This window comes from Bombus vosnesenskii, unplaced genomic scaffold (genome assembly GCF_011952255.1).
Source record: "Bombus vosnesenskii isolate JDL3184/JDL3185 unplaced genomic scaffold, Bvos_JDL3184-5_v1.1 scf7180000015573, whole genome shotgun sequence".
NCBI lineage: Eukaryota > Metazoa > Arthropoda > Insecta > Hymenoptera > Apidae > Bombus > Bombus vosnesenskii.
In genome coordinates this window covers 1-17863 of record NW_022884056.1, presented here as the reverse complement: position 1 = coordinate 17863, position 17863 = coordinate 1, and the positions used below count along the sequence as shown (strand labels likewise).

Here is a 17863-nt window from a genome sequence, read left to right as displayed (position 1 = left end):
ATTGTTGCATGGCAACGTGAGTTCTGTTGCAAAATTCATATACTTGTAGAAACGTCAGTCGTAAATCAAGCATAACAACAGTTTTACAGTATGTTGTAGAGATTACTTTGTTATTTAAACTTAGAGATCTTCCTGCTTACAGTAATTACAAAAAGTAACTGTACACCATCGTATTTAGAACAGCATTTATATATATATACCAATTAATTAAGACTAAGTCTTAAGATAAGACTGATTAAAATATTAGCTTTCGTATCATTTGTAATACTTTCATACATGCTTATAAATAATTAATGCTATCAAAATGAAACGTAAAAACTGATTTAAAAAAAAGGAAGAGAGACGCTTCATTGGGAAATAAGGATACATACGTACAAGTACTTTTTGTAGCCACTGTGTGGCTTTCAAACTCAATTCCAGGGCAAAAAAGAAATTATTGAAAAACGGTTACCTAATATGTACATCATAGTGAAGCAATTATCAAAGGCGAACCCAACGAAAAAACGACACAAAGTGAACTGCCAGAAGCTACCCGTGAACGCAGTAGCCACCCCAGCGAGAAATCCCATTAAATTAGCTCCGAGCAAAGCTGGTATTCTTCCATATTGATCAGCAACCTATCCAAAAATTAATCCTCCGAAGATAGCGCCGATGAAGAAGATACTTTGAGCTATGGCTGGCAATACATCATACTGACAAACCCATCCCAGCTGCAACAGAAAACTACAGTCGAATGATTTACTTCTGATCACGATCAGCATCACGGAAATCTTATAGCAATTTCAACGCCTCGATTAAACGAATTTTCGATCAAAGTTTCGAAATTCCTAATGAAGCGCGCCTCTGTCCTTTTATCTTTCCCTTTGAGGAAAAAAGAAGGGGAAGCTTAAGACCCTGCGCGTTCTCGCGTCCTTCTTCTGGATGCTTCCTACCCCTCGATGAATAATTCTCCTCCTGACGAGCGACGCAAAGTTCATGGAAATCCACTGGAGCAAAAAGTCTTGCAATTTATGTCGAACAAATCTGCGTGTTCGCGCTGTTGCTCGTTATAAAGTTTTATTAAAGTTTCTTTTCAATCCGATATTTTCATTTTCAGTTTTATCGCAACCTAGTTTTATCAGCTTTCATAATTCGAAAATTTTTATCCTTTTTTTTTTCTTTAAGTATTTTTATAAATATTTATTCGATTGTATTTTATTTGGCAATGTAACGCTTGAATTTAGAATGTACTCTGTAATTTCACTACATGCACTAATTATTACTGCAATATGTACTAGTAATTCTGTTACGTACTATAATTTTCCTCTGTGGAAATCGACATTGTTAATTTTCCCACTTCTGAACTATCGATCTTTCCACAAACGTTTATTCGACCCTTTTCATCGTTCTTTCTTTCCAAAAATTGTACACTACGCTTATTTTTTATCGAAATAGATCATGCAAATAATCGAATACGACATACACAGTATAAAGGGATTGATTGATAGGAACAGATGAAATATTCAAAAAGCAGGAAATTACAAGTCGAACATTTTCTGTCACCTCGGATGCCACAGACGCATAAGGGACGGTGGTATAATTAAATTCCCATCCTTGTTGGCAATCTTTCGTTGGCCACGATAGGTCCGGTACGTGGCTTCCATTTAGCAAAATTTCCGTGTAATTTACATCGTACATGCTGCATCTCGAGTAACCTTCGCGGTTGACTGGTATCGCCAGCGACAGCCTGAAACGAAGGAGAAGATAACGTAGATTGGTTCACGGTCTTCGATGCCGATGGACGTTCTGACAAGCGAGTAATTAACGTTCTATTTGAAACTTGACAAAAAACATTGGGAATCTCGAGTATTTGTTGAGCTAATAATATTGATTGTTAGTCGAGTCTGATAAAACGTATTTGATTGGAATTTCATTTAAAGCGAAGAAAGTTATTTTCAATTGTAGCTGGATGTACGTTAATTGCTGTTTTCCTGTCTTTTCAAATTACTCATTCCTTTGTTTCATCAGCCTTTTCGATTATTATTGTCTCGTATTATTATTGTCGAGTATTGTCTCGTGGTTATTATCTCAACGCTTTTATCGTGTCAATTTATTGCGTTGTGTTCATACGGGTTTGTAGAATATATAATAAACAATGCAATGAGAAATGAAAAGGAGAAAATTTTGAAGAATTATTAAATTAGGTAAATTGAAGGGAAAGAAGTTCTGTGAAGGAACTGGATTGGATCTAAACAGATAATAAAGAAAGATGATCCAAGATTTGCGACCTCCGACGTATGTCGAAAACACTTACTCATTAATAACGAATGTCATTAAGATAATTCAGTGACGGTAATTGCGTCGGTTATTCTGATGAATGTTACATAACGAGATAGGAAGTCGATGTCATGATGACTGGCGCTGTCTGAATCAAATCAACCCTATTCACAACCAGATAATACCGTCAAACGATGTTTACATTATTATAATATGAAATCCAATTTGAAGGCTTCGTGAAATTCTATTATCCTTCAATGAAATTATGAAATAATGGCGCAATTTAATGATAAAGATTATTATTATTTCATTAGGCTTGCTGTATAATTTGCTAGATTGTCTTCAACCAGATAAATATATCAATAATTTTGGCAATGGCTATCATCACATACTTTATCGAAAGAGAGAACATTGGTTCTCTTTGATTTTCGATCGTTGAATCGTCGAAAGAAAACTTCGCGGCTCGGAGAAAGTTCTCCTACAAACACGTACATAGCATAAAAATCGGTAACACGCGGAAGTTCTACAGGAAAAAAATCAAAAAGACTTGCTGAGCAAGGCAAGAACTTTCCAATAGAAGGTGAGCATAATAATAAATAACACTTGCACGGATGCTTGCGGAGGAGTCGTTGACTATATTAAACTAATACTAATTATGAAACAATGTAACAGTAACGGTACTAGTCGTAATTAACATACTATCTTTAACATTATCGTGATATCGAAATTTCTTCCCACAAGATCACCGATTAATTGCATCGATTTGCGAAATTCTTAGTGTTCGATGATTATCATAGTCGAGGAAAGGTATTTACAAGATATTAACATCCGCATCTAATCACATCTCGTAGCATCGCGACTTATCACGCGTATCGCCTAACCTTTACATGAATATTGAACGAACGAACACTTCGAACGCATTATGCAAGTGTACGTTACGTTTTTCATTCGCCGGTAAAAGCTTTCAAAAACGGGTTAATGAGCGAATGATACGTGGCATGCGCGAAAGAAACGAATGCTTGCCCATAGAATAGCTGAAAATGATTCGAAAAGTATACTAGCAAAATAACAATAGATTCAGATGATAACTGACCAGTCGACCAGGATTAGTCACAGCCTTTTAACAATTCTATCGATTTTTTGCTACTATTATACTTATTTACTCCAAAGCTAAGATCCTACCTAGGCTAAACTAAACGTTAACTATGACTCACAGTTGGAAAATGCACTTATCTTATACGTAATCATTTATCAATTACTGAGTTCGTTAGGTTCTATTTTTGTTTGCTGAAAGGAAAAAATCTTCCATTAATTAATCATCGCTATATCGTTGTTTGCTATTGTCTTTCGTCTGATCGACAATCATTTACCCATTCCATCGTTGTAGAACTCTTCATTTCTGGTTCCTATAATCTGGTATTTAATATCATCGAATTTATTTTGAAGCACGTGCACGTGCCAAAAAATTAGGTCACGGAAGTTTTATGCATTTCTGTGAAATCTGAAAGGGCAAAATTGCAAAGTACACGTGTGACACGTGGAAATATATAAAACATCGGAAAGTAGCACGCTTTGTAACGTTTAATCGAGGTAAAACAATTTTTTATCCAGCTTCTAGTTTTTTCTTTCGCTTCCTTTATATTCTGAAAAATATGCGTAAAAATCCGCAGGCTACGTATTATGACGTAAACGGAATGGAACGAATCAATAATAGAATAAATTAAATAATATTAATATTAAAATATTAAATAATATTAAATAATATTAATATTAATATAAAAATTATAATAATAATAATCGATAATAAAAGAAATTAAGGACAATGGAACACATATTCGATTTATACTAAATATCCGCGGCTGTCCTGATATTTATTGCCAGTCGCGTACATACGTTCAAGTTATAATTTCTAACACCATTAGAAAGTTAGGAGAATTTTAATCGAGAACGAGCTCTATACCCTTTGAACGTAATTTGTTCGTCACTTAATCGCTGCACGCGGTAAACACTAACGAGCAGCTCTTAAACAAAAGTATTTGTACGTTATGGTCAACAACGGGGTGACTAGTTATTAGCGCGTTCTCCTGTTTCATTGAAATTTTAATTGCATCAACGTAGTACGTTCTATGGTCGACGTCTTAACATAATTGTACGGATCGAATGTCTTTACGTAAAACTGTCCCGTGCATGTTGATGATTCGCGGCCAATCAACGATATCAGGCCGAATGTTACGTGCTCAACGCTATTTTTTCGCGTTCACGCTCTCATTGTTTGCACGAAGGTTCAACGCGTTCGCGCGGCGTACGCGATAATACGCGCTCCGGGAATTTTATCCAAGGAGCATTGTGCGAGCGCAACACGTTGCGACACCACATCCTTTGCCTCTCTCGAAACGTCTTAATAACGAATTATGGTGCAATCGAACCATGCGCGTATAGCAAAATGCAATCGTTTCTAGCCGTTCACTTTGAACACCGCGAAGGTTAATTTGGCAACTACATATATATCCATGTATTGTGTTTCTAACGATTGCCAAATGCTATTTTCATGCATATAGTGATGCCATCCTTTTGTTACGAAGGATTAGCATCAGAGAAATTTTCGGCTTATTACGCATATTGAAAATGTAACGTAAGATTCATCTTTTTTTCAGCAAATATGCAGAGATACGCACAGGTGCGTTTGAGTATTAGAGCACCTACTGGTTACATTTATTGGAACGCTCTAGCGGATTTTACGCTGTAAAACATACGACGTGAATGAAAGTTCGGATTTATAATAAAATAAGCAGAAGATACAATCGGGAAAAGGATCTCAGCAAGACGATAGTATTAGGACAGCGTTAGGAAACGGTAGGCCAAGAAAAGCCGGTCAAAAGATGATTCGTAGAACTAAAGGAAAGTGTTGAGATATTGATCCGTTTCATAGCGCCGATGCGAGCGAAAAGCGAACTAAAAATTGCGCGTTTAAGCACTAAAATGTCTATATACTATCACGAAACTACGAAATATTACTAATCTTCTATTTACAACGAAGCTCGTAAGTCTCGTGACCAATTTACACGAAAAAAGATCGAGTTAGGGACACGATAACGCGTTAATGAAACTTCTAATCTCTAAATCTCTAGAGAGAAATCTTTAAAAGCTGTAGATCCTTAATAAACAATTTACCGATTACGACGATAAGTCCCCTGATGCTCGTAACCAATTTTACACAGAAAACGGATCACCAAAGTTGCAAGACTTTCGAGTTGGAGGGAATGACGCGTTAACGAGAGCGTCGCGACGTATAATGTTTACAAAGTTTGCGTGGAAATTAACACGATCAGGAATAAGCTGGATCGTTGTCACCGTTTACGATCGTGTTTCCGAGATGAAAGAAATAGCTACTATTATGCAATCGATCGTTTCGAACTAGTAAACGGCGTAGCGAAATAAAACTCGGTGTAAGTCTTAACATACGTTCACTAGCAGGAACGTGTTTTATTGAAACTTTTACGACTCGCTACCGGCTGCTCCAGCCGTTGCATTATTTGAATAACATCGAAGGTTGTTGACCTAGCAACCGAACGAAGGTGCGATCCAATTGGATGTGGATGTAATTACACCTTGAAATACCTTTCGTCATCGAGCATTTCCAATTCCCCGCCGAGTGTCCTCCATTTTTGCGCTTAGTCTTTACGCTCGATATCGTCGCGATTTGCAAGCACTCGCTAGCAACAGAATGTGCGATCGTCGTCGCGCGTCGCCGTTTCGACAGAATTAACGTCGTTGAAATCTCACAACGATTGAGAAACCGCATATTTACTTCGCGCGAAAACCACGATGAACGAGTTATGTCTCGTTCGGGCTAATTTCTTTGAAGTAGTCAATGTGTCGATTTTTAATTTATGCTTCAAATATGTAATATCGGAAAATAAGGATAGAAATTTTTTTCCGATTACTTACAATTTATTAATATTAAATTGAATATACAAATATAAATTGGACAGAGAACGATATTTATTTAACGGAAACTAAATGCAATACTCGTATCTATATCAAATAACTTTACAGTTATTTGATCACTCTCGTCACAACGAATCTAACACACACACACTCTCTCTCTAACAACTCTATCAATTCTCACGACTCTACTCTTCGACGACTCGAAACCTCTAACGACTCTACTCTTCGACGACTCAATTAGCTCTGATCTTCGCCAATACACTCCTGCTCGGTCGTGCTCGCTCTTGCTCTCGTCCTCTCACACACACACACACGCACACTTTTCGGCTCACATACTCTGGCCTTTCGATTGCCACTCCTTGAAATGTGGAACCGTACTTCTGTTTTGACGCTGCTTATCTTTTCTCGCGTCACTGTTACTAGGCGCTCTTGGATGTAAACAAACCACGAAAGACGACGTACACGGTGTTTTCTAATTTCAGCCGATCTCCAATCAAAGCTATTCTACGATATTACAAATATTAAGAATCGAAGATCCAGTGTGGAGAATTTGAAGGGTTGACTCTGAGATTTGAGAGTAATTTCAGAGAATAGAAGCTTAATTCCTGCGATTACTTCCTTCACATACTTCCCCTTTTCGGATCTTGACACTACGCAAGTCTCTTTCGGTCGTGCCGTACACCTCGCTGCAATATGTCCAAATCCGCTGCACTCGGAACACCTAACACCTTCTCCCCTCTCCGGACACTTAACACTTAGATGATCCTCACTACCGCAAATGAAGCATCTTCTTTTCTTCATTGCATCTACAGATTGACTGGGCTTCCCGTTCTTCTGGGTTTTAGCCGGCTTCACAATCGACTTTGCTCTGCGACTCTTCTGCTCTTCGTACATCACTAACCTCTTCCTCAACTCTTTGATTGACGTAGCGCCGTACAATATAGCCTTATTGTTCTCGTCGTCTATTATTCCATCCACTATGTATTCCACCTTTGCTTCGTCCTCTATGTCCACATGGCTGGCTATTTCGAGCATGCGGTACATGTAAGCCAAACATGCTTCATCACTCTCCTTTTTTGTTTCTTTAAGTTTCTGATGTACTTGCCTACTGTTGACTTTCCTCGAAAATTCTTTCACTAGCCCCCTCTTCAACTCATGCCAAGTCCTGGCATGACACTCGAAGCTGCAAATATTTTCGCTGATCCCTTCAGCAGCTTCCTGGCGTAGACTGCCTTCTGCCCATCCGACCACATGCACGTATCAGCGACTTCCTCGAACGACTCGAACCATCGTTCGACATTTTCACCTTTGTCGCCACTAAACGACTCTAATGCATCTTCGACGTCTCTAAAACTCAGTGTCGAACCAACACATGCCCTTCGACAATATTCATCACGGTCCTGATACACCCTTCGCGTATCTCTCTTGTATCCTCTTGCGTTTTTCTTGTCATCTTCATCCTCACTTTCGTCGTCGCTTTCTTCTTCCGACGATATGTCGTTACCATCCATGGCCGCTTGTAGCCGTGCGCGTAATTCTACTTTTCTTCCCGTCGTTTTTAAACCCAAACTAGCGAGGCGCTCCTTCAACTCCTTCGTATTCATTTTCTCAACATCTTCATCTTCGTTACAATCACGCTCAGCTCTCTGTATGTTTCCTAAATCTCGTTGACCGGTTAGCTCTTCACCGCCCGTCGATCCCTTAGGATACGATTGTCCAGCCCTACACGCCCGATTCAGCCTTGCAATCAGCACTGACCTCGCACCCGATATAGGGAGTTTCATTCGCGCGAGCTTACTCCTCAGCTCCTCCAGCGTCGAACCCTCTTCACCCGACAATCGTTCGTCCCCAACGTTTGCCATTTTTCACACTACACAAACTTAAACAGTCAACGATATCGTCTTTTACCGCACCGCGTACCGGTAAATTCACAACTAGCTCGAATAGCTCTGTTAAACCGTTTCGTTTTCTGTCTTGTCCAATCCCGGACGAGCCCCCAAAAATATGTAATATCGTGATATAATGTATTTACAAGGAGTGGACTGAACTATTCACGCCAAACGTACAGAAAACAGCGCAACTAAATAACTAGATAGCGACTCGACTTTTACCAAAACGCAATCAACGCTCTCTCGACAACGCCACTCGCAAACTCTGTCTCCGCTCAACTCGCACTCGGCTCCTCGACTCACACTCTGCTTCTCGACTCACACTCTGGCCGTTGTCGCATTCTATTGCCTTTTTCCTGGGCCCACCGCACACGTGTTCTGCAGACGCTCGTAGCCAGGGTCACGTAGGTCTTTTCCACGAAACTATGCACTTGAAAAGACCAATGACACATTGATGGGCCCGACGGCGCCTCGGCTCTCGCGACATTGTTCATAGTTCGCCCGATATTTCTTAGGCCTTTCGTCCACGATACTACATATATGTAGTGGTGTACTGGTCATCTTTTTTCCACACGTTTTTAGCTTTTTAGCTGTTTGTATATGGGCGCCTAATCAGCCAATCAGAAATAGCCGGTATTCTATGAATCCTTTTCTTCAATGCTCGAAGAGCTGGATATTTATCCAAAGCTGATGCCCCAAACATATACTCGAAATTTTCAAGGGCCGCTGCAAACACGAAGTCCGCCCATGTCGTCTAAAAAAAGGTTTGTATACATTTATTTTGTACCTCCTCTATTAAACAATCTTTTTAATTTACCTTGAAAAATGTGAAAAATCGAACTCTTAACTAAAGATCACTAGCTTTTTAGGAAGAATTTGGATTTTTATTTTATTGTCAGAATTTAATGGATAATTTTAGAAACTTCAACCTTTGGAGGTATTTGTTAATTAAAAATGACAAAACTGGTATTATGTAAAAAAGAGTAATGTGTATCCTGAATCAATGTCGAATGGAAATTAGACAGTTCTATAAAAATAATCCTTCTCACGATTCCACAACTTCATAGCTTAATTAAATACAATTCTTCGACGATATAATTACAAATACATTTACAGGAATTGTGTAATATGATAAATATCTCGTTAAAGAAATTGAAATCGTAAATTCCGCGGATAACCAGCGTTTATCATATAGAGACAGGGATTTGCAAAGAATAAAAGTTGTAGAACGTTGAAAGGCGTTGAGAGAAACGTGATGTTATCCCGTTATTCGTTAACGCAACGCAGTTAAAAAAAATCCCGTAGGAAGATTACGATAATAGATAACCTGAGTCGAGTGTCTGTCGGGGGATCTAAAAGATTCTTTCGAGTTGAGCGTCTGAGATTGCAGAGAAGAAAATTTGGAAGCCATCGAATTCGTGATGTCGATAGAAATCTTCAGTTGGAATCGTTGTATCATAACGTAGTCTGCTTGTTGTCGATAAGACTTTACTAAACTAAAAGTGACTACTAAAAGTTTCTATCCTCTAAATTCTATCTACGATTCTATAATCTAAAAACTGACTTTTGCAAACAAACTGTAACATTCGCTTAACGGAAAGATATACGTATCTTGTTTGTACTCGTCTTTTCACAATGAATTCTTGAACGTCTGTCTCTGTGGTGAGACAAATGCAAAGTCATCTCATCAGTTACTCACCTTGCTTCAAATCTCCAAGAGTATCGACGAGCTCGTCGCATATCATCGCATCCCATTCGTCCTTTCCCATTAGATCGTACTTCCTCGCTAAGTATCGCGCCACAGCGTTACTCTGCGCTACCGGTTTCCCGTCTATCTCCAGCACAGGCAGCTTTTTATAAGGCATTGCTAAGAACAAACATGGCTCATATGAACACTGTGTAGAGGGAAACGATCGATAGGAAATCACAACACAGCTTCCGAGGCCGTTGCGTTCTTGTGAATAGATGAATCGAAATCATTTCGGTTTTAATCAACATGGCCTAGTAAAGAAATACAGAAATGTCTTCTTTCTCCTATTTTTCTTTTCTTACGATTACGATGGACAGGGTATCGCGTGTTTTTGACTGTTGAGAAGAACCTAAAGTTTTTAAAATCAAGGATAAAAGATCGAGTATAAAATTTGTAATTCTCACGGAAAGGAACGAATCTGTCTGATGCGGTGTACTGAATGTACGAGGAACGATCAGTATCGTTTCGCGGGAAGATCTTATGCAATGATAGTGAACTTACAACTGCGAATAAAAAATTCACGTCGCATAATACCAGACACGGAAAAAATATTAGAAAATGTACACGGTTCTTGTAATGAAAATTGAAATGCAAGGAATATAAATCGAATGTCTCTTGCGAACGTAATTTTGTGTTTTACACCGATAGGATTGATTTACAGACTTACGTTGATTTTTGGTTTCTCTATCTGCAAGCGACATATAAGATTATATCGAAGACTATGCTGCGTAAAACTTTTATTATACTATTTACGATAGAAATGTCGCAACGGAAGATCGAATTTTATGTCTGCTTTGTTCTTTCGACTTTTTAGCTATGTTCTTGTTCATTTCCGAACTGATTTCAATTTTTTATCCTTTTTTTCCGACAAGTTCTAAAAAGTTTTTAAATTAACGAGAAACGTAGAAGTATTTTTGTATTCCTATTTTAAGTCACCTATTTACGGTTTTCTCAAAATATTCGAAATGCTTCGATTCATTGCAAACAATAAAGATTGCAACACAAAAATTCGAGAATCGTAAGTGAATTAAGTTGGTATTCGATAAACACGATATTACGGAAGCAAAACTTAATGAAAAGTTCGACTTTATTCCGTATGAAATTTTACTTTAAGTAAGTTTAGCCTGCACGTGAAACGAAAGTTTTATATACAGAAAAGTTTGAGTAAATGGTAGATACCTGAGAGTTGAACGATGAAAGTAAAAATCGATTCTTCACGCTTACAATCCTTGTATTCAGGCCAGAGTTCTTCGGGGATCCTCTCGTCGGTATACTCGATGCCAGTATATGCAAATATGTACCGTATATGTTCGGCACGACCACGGGCATTGAAGTAGATTAGTTTGTAGGTAGGTTCGTCGTTCATTTTCCTTGCTCTGTCAACTTATCGAGAAAAATGATACAATTAACTCGTGTAATTAACAGACTGTGTGCGTGTTTGTGTGTATAGAGAACAATTTATTTATAGATGGAATAATTCGTATAATACGCAAAATAAATCATTTAGAAGGCTGGAATATGTGTTTTTGAAACAATTAATTATGTCGAAAAATATTTCAAACGAGATATAATTATGAAAAAAATAATAATTAAATGTATGTAAATGTATGTAATAATAGTTAAATGTATGTAAATGTAATAATTAAATGTAACTAGTTGTGAAAAAAATAATAATAAAAAATAAATAAATGTAAAAAAAGAATTAAACGTAATTAGTTTCTTTTTACGCACGCGATATTATTGGCGATATATGAAGGTCAACTTTATTTTTTTAAATAGATATATTTATACGTATATTTATAGATATAAATACATATATAGATATAATAGTATATATAATATATATAATAATATATATGTCGAGTCTGAATCTCCGAGTCCGAGCTCGAGGCGCCCTCCCGGGGAGGGCTCGCGGGAGGTAGCGGTTCTGCGTTAAAGTTCTCCATCGTCCGGTCCCGCGTGGGGTACCTTTATTGTCGATAGTTACACTAGTGACGAGGGCCTCAGGATTGATAACGAATCCGTGACCAACGGGAGGACAGGTTCCCTTGCTCTAACTCACACGTGCACCACTCCCTGCTCGTAAGGCACTCGACTTCCTTCACCGATCAGCTCTCTAGCAAGACTGCTCGTCATCCCAACGACGCCACCGAAACAAGACTCCGGTCGAGTGTCTCAGTACACACGATCCTCCGATCGACGTATGATTGCTATCGGTTTGGACTTGCGATTGTTTCGTTATGGCTATATTAGGGTCTAGGTTGCAAGGTTAGGGTGTTGTCCTGATGTTCCAGAGGGGCCCCGGCGTCCTTTCGCCTCCGACTCGGTCATCCTAACACTTACACGTCCTCGTGTGTGGCCTGCTGGCTTAGTCTACCCGTCGGGGCTTCCACCACGCAGGCATCGACCCGGCGCTCGTCCTCGGGGCAATGTTTTTCTTCTCGCCGCGATGGACAGCGAGACGCGATGTGTCCCGGCATGTGGCAGTGAAAGCACAACGCTTTTGGTGGTGCAGCCGGTCGGCTTTCCTCCGGGCGTCGGGGGTCCTTCTTCGGTTCCCACTTCGCCCTCTTGCGGCATTCGAATGTCGGATGTCCGTAAATACCGCAGTGGCCACACCTGGTCCAGGGGGCGGGTGACCTGCCTCGTTTGTTTCCGGAGCTCGCTAATGACCTCCACGGCGGGGGCGTTGGCCACTCCGTGTATAGGAAGGGCTTCATTTCTCTTTGGAATTGTTTCACCGACGTGATGTCACTCGTGAGCGCTAGTCGTTTAAAACGTCCATCGCGCGAGCCCAGCAGATGGAGGGCGGTGGCGGCGAGTACCTCTTCCCTGGTTGAATTTCGCCACTTCGACCCCAGGAGGGTGATGATACGATTTCCGTACGCTCCTGGTGTTTCGCCGTCCCGCGGTAGTTCCTCGGCTACCTTGATTAGCGACGCGGCTGCTACTTCTTGGCCACCGAAGTGCGCGGCGAATTGTTCCTTAAAATCTGGCCAGGTGAGCTCGTCGCCGTTCATTATCTGCGTAAGCCAATACGCTGCCGGACCCTCTAGGGCACGGTTTAGGGCAGAATACAGTGCGCTGTTTTTCAGGGGGTGGTCCCTCATGAGCAGGCCGACGGCTGTGCACCAGGCGGCTGGATCTGCGTCCGCGGCTTCGGGGTTGAAGCGCGGTAGCGATACCCAGGTTGCCCGGTGTCCTTTCTTCTTCTTCTTCTTCTTCTTCTTCTTCCCTAGCGACCGCTTTAGTGCGCGTACGATACTCTTACGATCCCGTGCCGACAACGTATGTTCGGATGCCACTTCTGATGTCGAGTCTGAATCCGAATCCGAGCTCGAGTCACATTCCGAGTCCGAGCTCGAGGCGCCCTCCCGGGCAGGGCTCGCGGGAGATTGCGATTCCGTGTTGGAGTTCTCCATCGTCCGGTCGCGGGTGGGGTACCTTTATTGTCGATAGTGACACTAGTGACGAGGGCCTCAGGCTTGATAACGAATCCGCGGCCAACGGGAGGACTATCATATAAAAAGCAACAGGATACACGAAATAATATAATTCTGACTAGGACAACATAAACGCAAGAAGTGTTGATATTGAAAAAAATATTTAATTTTGTATATAAATATTTTCATATTTAAAAAAGTTTCCGGAAGCAGGAAGATTTACAAACAAATAATATCATAAACCGAATGTTTCATGATCCTTTTCTAATTAGAGTGTGTGACAGCATGTGAGAACGTTTCTTAAAAATATGACTTATTGCAATTACTTAATCGCAATTATAAACGATTAAGACCTTCTCACAACGAGGCAATCTATCCAAAGTATAAAACTCGTTATATTTGATGAGAAAACAAATCTCTACTTAGGTTTCATTTCGTTTCATCGCGTTCATAAAAAGTGAATTTGTATGAACACATCGTGCAATTTAGTAATTAGGACCGTTGATCTCGTTGCAACATAGATGGATAGAAAAAAGCAATTTAAAATGATACAACGTCGGGAAGACAATTATGAAAATTATAAATGGAACACAAGATAAAATTGTTTAACATTAATTCTTCTTTTTTTTTTCAATCGCGAGTGTTTGCAAACGAAGTTTCAATCTGTTTACAATGATAGCAATGAGAGGAGGATGTCTATGAAAGTTATAAATGCGATATTGAATAACATTTCTGCGAGTGGGTTTGTTTTTCGTTACAAATGTTTTTTAAACGAATCTGCAATCTGTTGGAAACAACGGAACAGTAACGGGACGACTGATAGGGAAATAAAAAAGATCGCGTTTTATTTGAACAGACAAATCTTTGAAATCTATTCGAAAGTCTATTTGAAATGGTACGAGCTCGAAAAGAACGGTGAATACTATAGAAGAAGGATTAATTAAAATTCTTATTAATCTGTACGCTTTGTATATTAAATACCTTGATCGATGCCAAGATAACAAATTATTATACAAAACAGTGAAGTATCCACGTCTGACATTAATATTGAGTATTACCATTACTGTAATTTAATTTTTAACCGATCCTGAAAATTCCTTAGAACGTAAAAAGTATAAAATGTTACTGTGCATTTCAAGATTAAATGCACTGTAATTTAGAAACAGTTATGAAGCGGAAACAAATAATTTATTCAGAATAAGAATTCTACGTAATCATGTTAAAAGAAAACGTACTTATAACGCGTTTAAACTCCAAATATGTAAAGACAATAAGGGAAAAGAATTAAACGAAGAATCGTATTTTTTGTAAATTCACACAAGATTTTATCTAAAAAAAAATTAAGATTTTTTGAAGAACGTACAAGACGGAACACGAACAATAAAAATGGGATGTTAAATACAAAAAATAGATTGAAATTTAGATTATGAAATATAAAAAAATGATATTGCATAATTTACAATTATTTTCGATAGCTTACGTCAGTATGTTAGAGTGTAAACTATAAAATATTCAAAAACTGATACCATTCAGACATAATTTAGAAAAACAATAAATTGCGGAAACCGATAGTTAAAACTCGATACGATCGATACTCCAAAGCTCTAATCCTAATAATTACTCAGCAATAATAACCGATAATTCATGTTGATTAATGTTTGAACTCCGTTTTTTTTTCTGTATGTGTATACAAATTTTGTACAGTTTGATAAAGCGAAATTAAATTATCATCCTTTTGTACTACTTCAAACATTGAGATTTGTCATCTTCAAGGTCGATCACACATAGTTTCAGATTGCGGAGTTGCAAGGGTAATTAATTTTGCAATCGGTTTTCCTTTGATATAGATGTGCATACAAATAGCCATTGATTGACAATATACCGAAGCAATTCTAGTTTAATTTGAAGTCATCGATCCTTTGATATTTTTGGAAGAATAGTAAAAGTACAGAGAAAACAAGAAAAAATGGCGTTAACTAAAAGATAGCTCCAATGTATCTCATAAATATTATCTATATATCATTTGTAAGATGGAAGTGACCAAGATATCGAATTATACAAAAATTGTATGTAATGATTAATACTTGAACGTTACTTACATTTATGTACATGAAAATTTGATCTTTTATTAACTAAGTTATTGATCGACAAAATGACTTCCTACATAATTCTCCGCCTGAACTGAAATGCATATTTTTTTTTACGCAAGCCTTATGTGTAGCTAGCAACGAGCAAACAGATTAATTACTTTACACACGGTCGTATCTTGTTTGCTGTAGGCGAGTTCTCTCGTGTAATCAACGAAGTACTCAACTTTAAAGCGATAACAGAAGAACATTATTGTATCGATAAAAATCATGCTTTTTTCAAAGAAATATGTAACTCGTATTTTTTTAAAGCAACCCTCATAACGTATTGAATAAAATAATCATACATTTTTTTTTGTTCAACATTTGTAAAATACGATATTATCAAGATCACCAAGGAGGTAATCTTCAATTCTTAATGAATATAATAAAAAACATAATTAATGATTGTTTGATGGTTTTATTATTATCTCTATAATACAAAAGCATAACATCGTGTCAACAGTTTATATAGTTCGTATGTTTCTGTAGGAATACACAAATAATAGTTCTCTATCACAACGTAATCTAAAGGGAAAACCCTAACTAAATGACAAAAATATCGGTAATAACTGGAACTAATGAATGTTAAAAGCAATCAGTATATTCCATACAAACTTCCATCAACACGATTCGTTCTTCATTCTCTCAACACACTAAGACCGCAATCTTTAAACGTTTATAAAACCATAAGCAATCGTGAAGTTTAGAATTCGCTAACTGGGCGTCTCTCAATCCAGTTTTTGATCTTGGGCAGAAGGAGGACCTTTTTCTCCAGCAGCTTCAGATTCTCGTAATTCTCGATCAGATCAGACTTGTACATAAAGTTCAAATAATCGAGCAGAGCAACGAATGTTAAATCAGCCCAAGAGAGAGTACCATCGTAGAAGTAGCCGTCATTTTCCTTCACTTGCTGGTCCAAACGTTCTAAAATGAACGGCAGCGTCTCTTCAGCAGCCTTGCGTTTTGCAGCTTTGACCTTCTCGTCCTCCTCATAGTGGAAGGCGGCAATTTCTGAAAATTTGTTTTCAGTTAAATACTATTCGCTAATGTTATACTAATTTGAATACAGTGTTGTGCGAAATTTAAATGATACTGAAGATAGAATTACAATCCGTTTTAATCCTTTGTCTTGTATTGTTGACATACGTGTATCGTTCGACTAAATCAAATATTAAATCGGATTTCAACTAATAAATACCTGAACAGATATGTACTATCTGTTATCAAGATTCTCATAAGATTTATGCAAAACAGCACTGGATATACTCACTATGATGAATATCATGAATAGTATCAACAGTGGCATCAATATGATGATTTGCCCAGTCAGTCTTTCCAGCTAAGTCATATTGTTTGGCTAAGTAACGGCAAATAGCTGTAGACTGAGCAACCTTCCTTCTATCAGCTACGAGCATAGGAAGCTGGCCATAAGGAGTCACTAAAAACATACAACTAATAGAATCAAAGATTCTATCGAACAAACAGATTATGATGCTTCTTAAATATCTAGCTTCCTGTTATCTGTTTTGGAAAGATATAATTTAATTTATTGATAATTTATCAGCAAACAAAGGGCATTGTCTCCTTAACAATACTTATAGAGCAATGGAGAGTAAACAATAATCTCTGTTATACCCTGCATAATTGTGTTCTACTTTATTTAGCTACTTTAGTTAAATTAGGAAAGATGAGATTTAAGAAACAGAATTTCTTTAAATTTTAAGCTTACAGGGCTTTATTTCTGGCCAGACGTCCTTTTTGATACGTTCATCTTCAAATGGAATACTAGCATAGTTGAAGAAGAACGGATTGGTTCTGCCAATGCCGTAACTGGGAAGTAAGTCAATTTATAGAGCGGCATCTTCCTGGAAGTATAATGTATACAAAGTAAAAACAAAGAATCATTGATGACAAGAATTATATTATTACAAATTATGAAGTATAAGACAATTTAAGTAAAAAGCATCAACTACTAACTACTCGCATAGCTATTTGTATCTTTATATTTTAATATAGCTTAGATATAAAAAGAATATTATTTTTTGATGTAATAATGTATAAACTTGCGCCAAATATTATAACAAAATATTGCACTTTCTATTTAAGTAGGATAGACATATTACCGGCATTTATCTTTTTTCTATAGCAATGAAATTGTTTATAAAAAAGTTTATAAGAAAACTATCAATTAATGCAAACAACGCATTTCAAAATATTAATTACATTCGCACGATTCGTTATCTCTAGTATTAATTTAACCATATGGTTCTATACACCCAAGACCCTCTAACAGTAATTTAGTACCATTACTAGTCGTATGTACAATGTATGTTTGTATACAACTTTCGTAACTACAAAACATTCAGCATGATTATATATTCTTCCAAACTTAAGAAACATTTTCTAATTGTATATTTAAATTTATCGATCAATTATGAACATGTAATA

At 37.7% G+C, this 17863-nt stretch overlaps 2 protein-coding genes and 1 pseudogene across 2 annotated transcripts; all 3 read right to left on the bottom strand.

Annotated features, from left to right (window-relative positions):
- Positions 1-487: 487 nt before the first annotated feature.
- LOC117241273 (carcinine transporter-like) lies at positions 488-5630 on the bottom strand. The gene is made up of 3 exons (XM_033507233.1): positions 5428-5630; positions 1543-1726; positions 488-710 (listed from the first exon to the last, which is right to left on the bottom strand). The coding sequence occupies exons 2-3, from the start codon at positions 1675-1677 to the stop codon at positions 618-620; spliced, it is 228 nt and encodes a 75-aa protein (XP_033363124.1). The 5' UTR covers positions 1678-1726; positions 5428-5630; the 3' UTR covers positions 488-617.
- Positions 5631-8563: 2933 nt separating this feature from the next.
- On the bottom strand, positions 8564-11370 carry LOC117241271 (hematopoietic prostaglandin D synthase-like). The gene is made up of 3 exons (XM_033507232.1): positions 11023-11370; positions 9793-9960; positions 8564-8847 (listed from the first exon to the last, which is right to left on the bottom strand). The coding sequence occupies exons 1-3, from the start codon at positions 11207-11209 to the stop codon at positions 8810-8812; spliced, it is 393 nt and encodes a 130-aa protein (XP_033363123.1). The 5' UTR covers positions 11210-11370; the 3' UTR covers positions 8564-8809.
- A 4495-nt stretch (positions 11371-15865) lies between these two features.
- LOC117241272 lies at positions 15866-17307 on the bottom strand (annotated as a pseudogene).
- Positions 17308-17863: the final 556 nt, after the last annotated feature.

What these genes read in the sequence shown, in the direction of transcription:
- LOC117241273 (XM_033507233.1), bottom strand. Translation starts at nt 1,677, where the DNA reads ATGTACGATGTAAATTACACGGAAATTTTGCTAAATGGAAGCCACGTA. An exon ending in ATGCGTCTGTGGCATCCGAG is followed by an intron (nt 711 to 1,542) that starts GTGACAGAAAAT and finishes TTTCTGTTGCAG; the next exon opens with CTGGGATGGGTTTGTCAGTA.
- LOC117241271 (XM_033507232.1), bottom strand. Translation starts at nt 11,209, where the DNA reads ATGAACGACGAACCTACCTACAAACTAATCTACTTCAATGCCCGTGGT. An exon ending in TTTCATCGTTCAACTCTCAG is followed by an intron (nt 9,961 to 11,022) that starts GTATCTACCATT and finishes GTTTGTTCTTAG; the next exon opens with CAATGCCTTATAAAAAGCTG. An exon ending in TCTTGGAGATTTGAAGCAAG is followed by an intron (nt 8,848 to 9,792) that starts GTGAGTAACTGA and finishes ACCTTTTTTTAG; the next exon opens with ACGACATGGGCGGACTTCGT.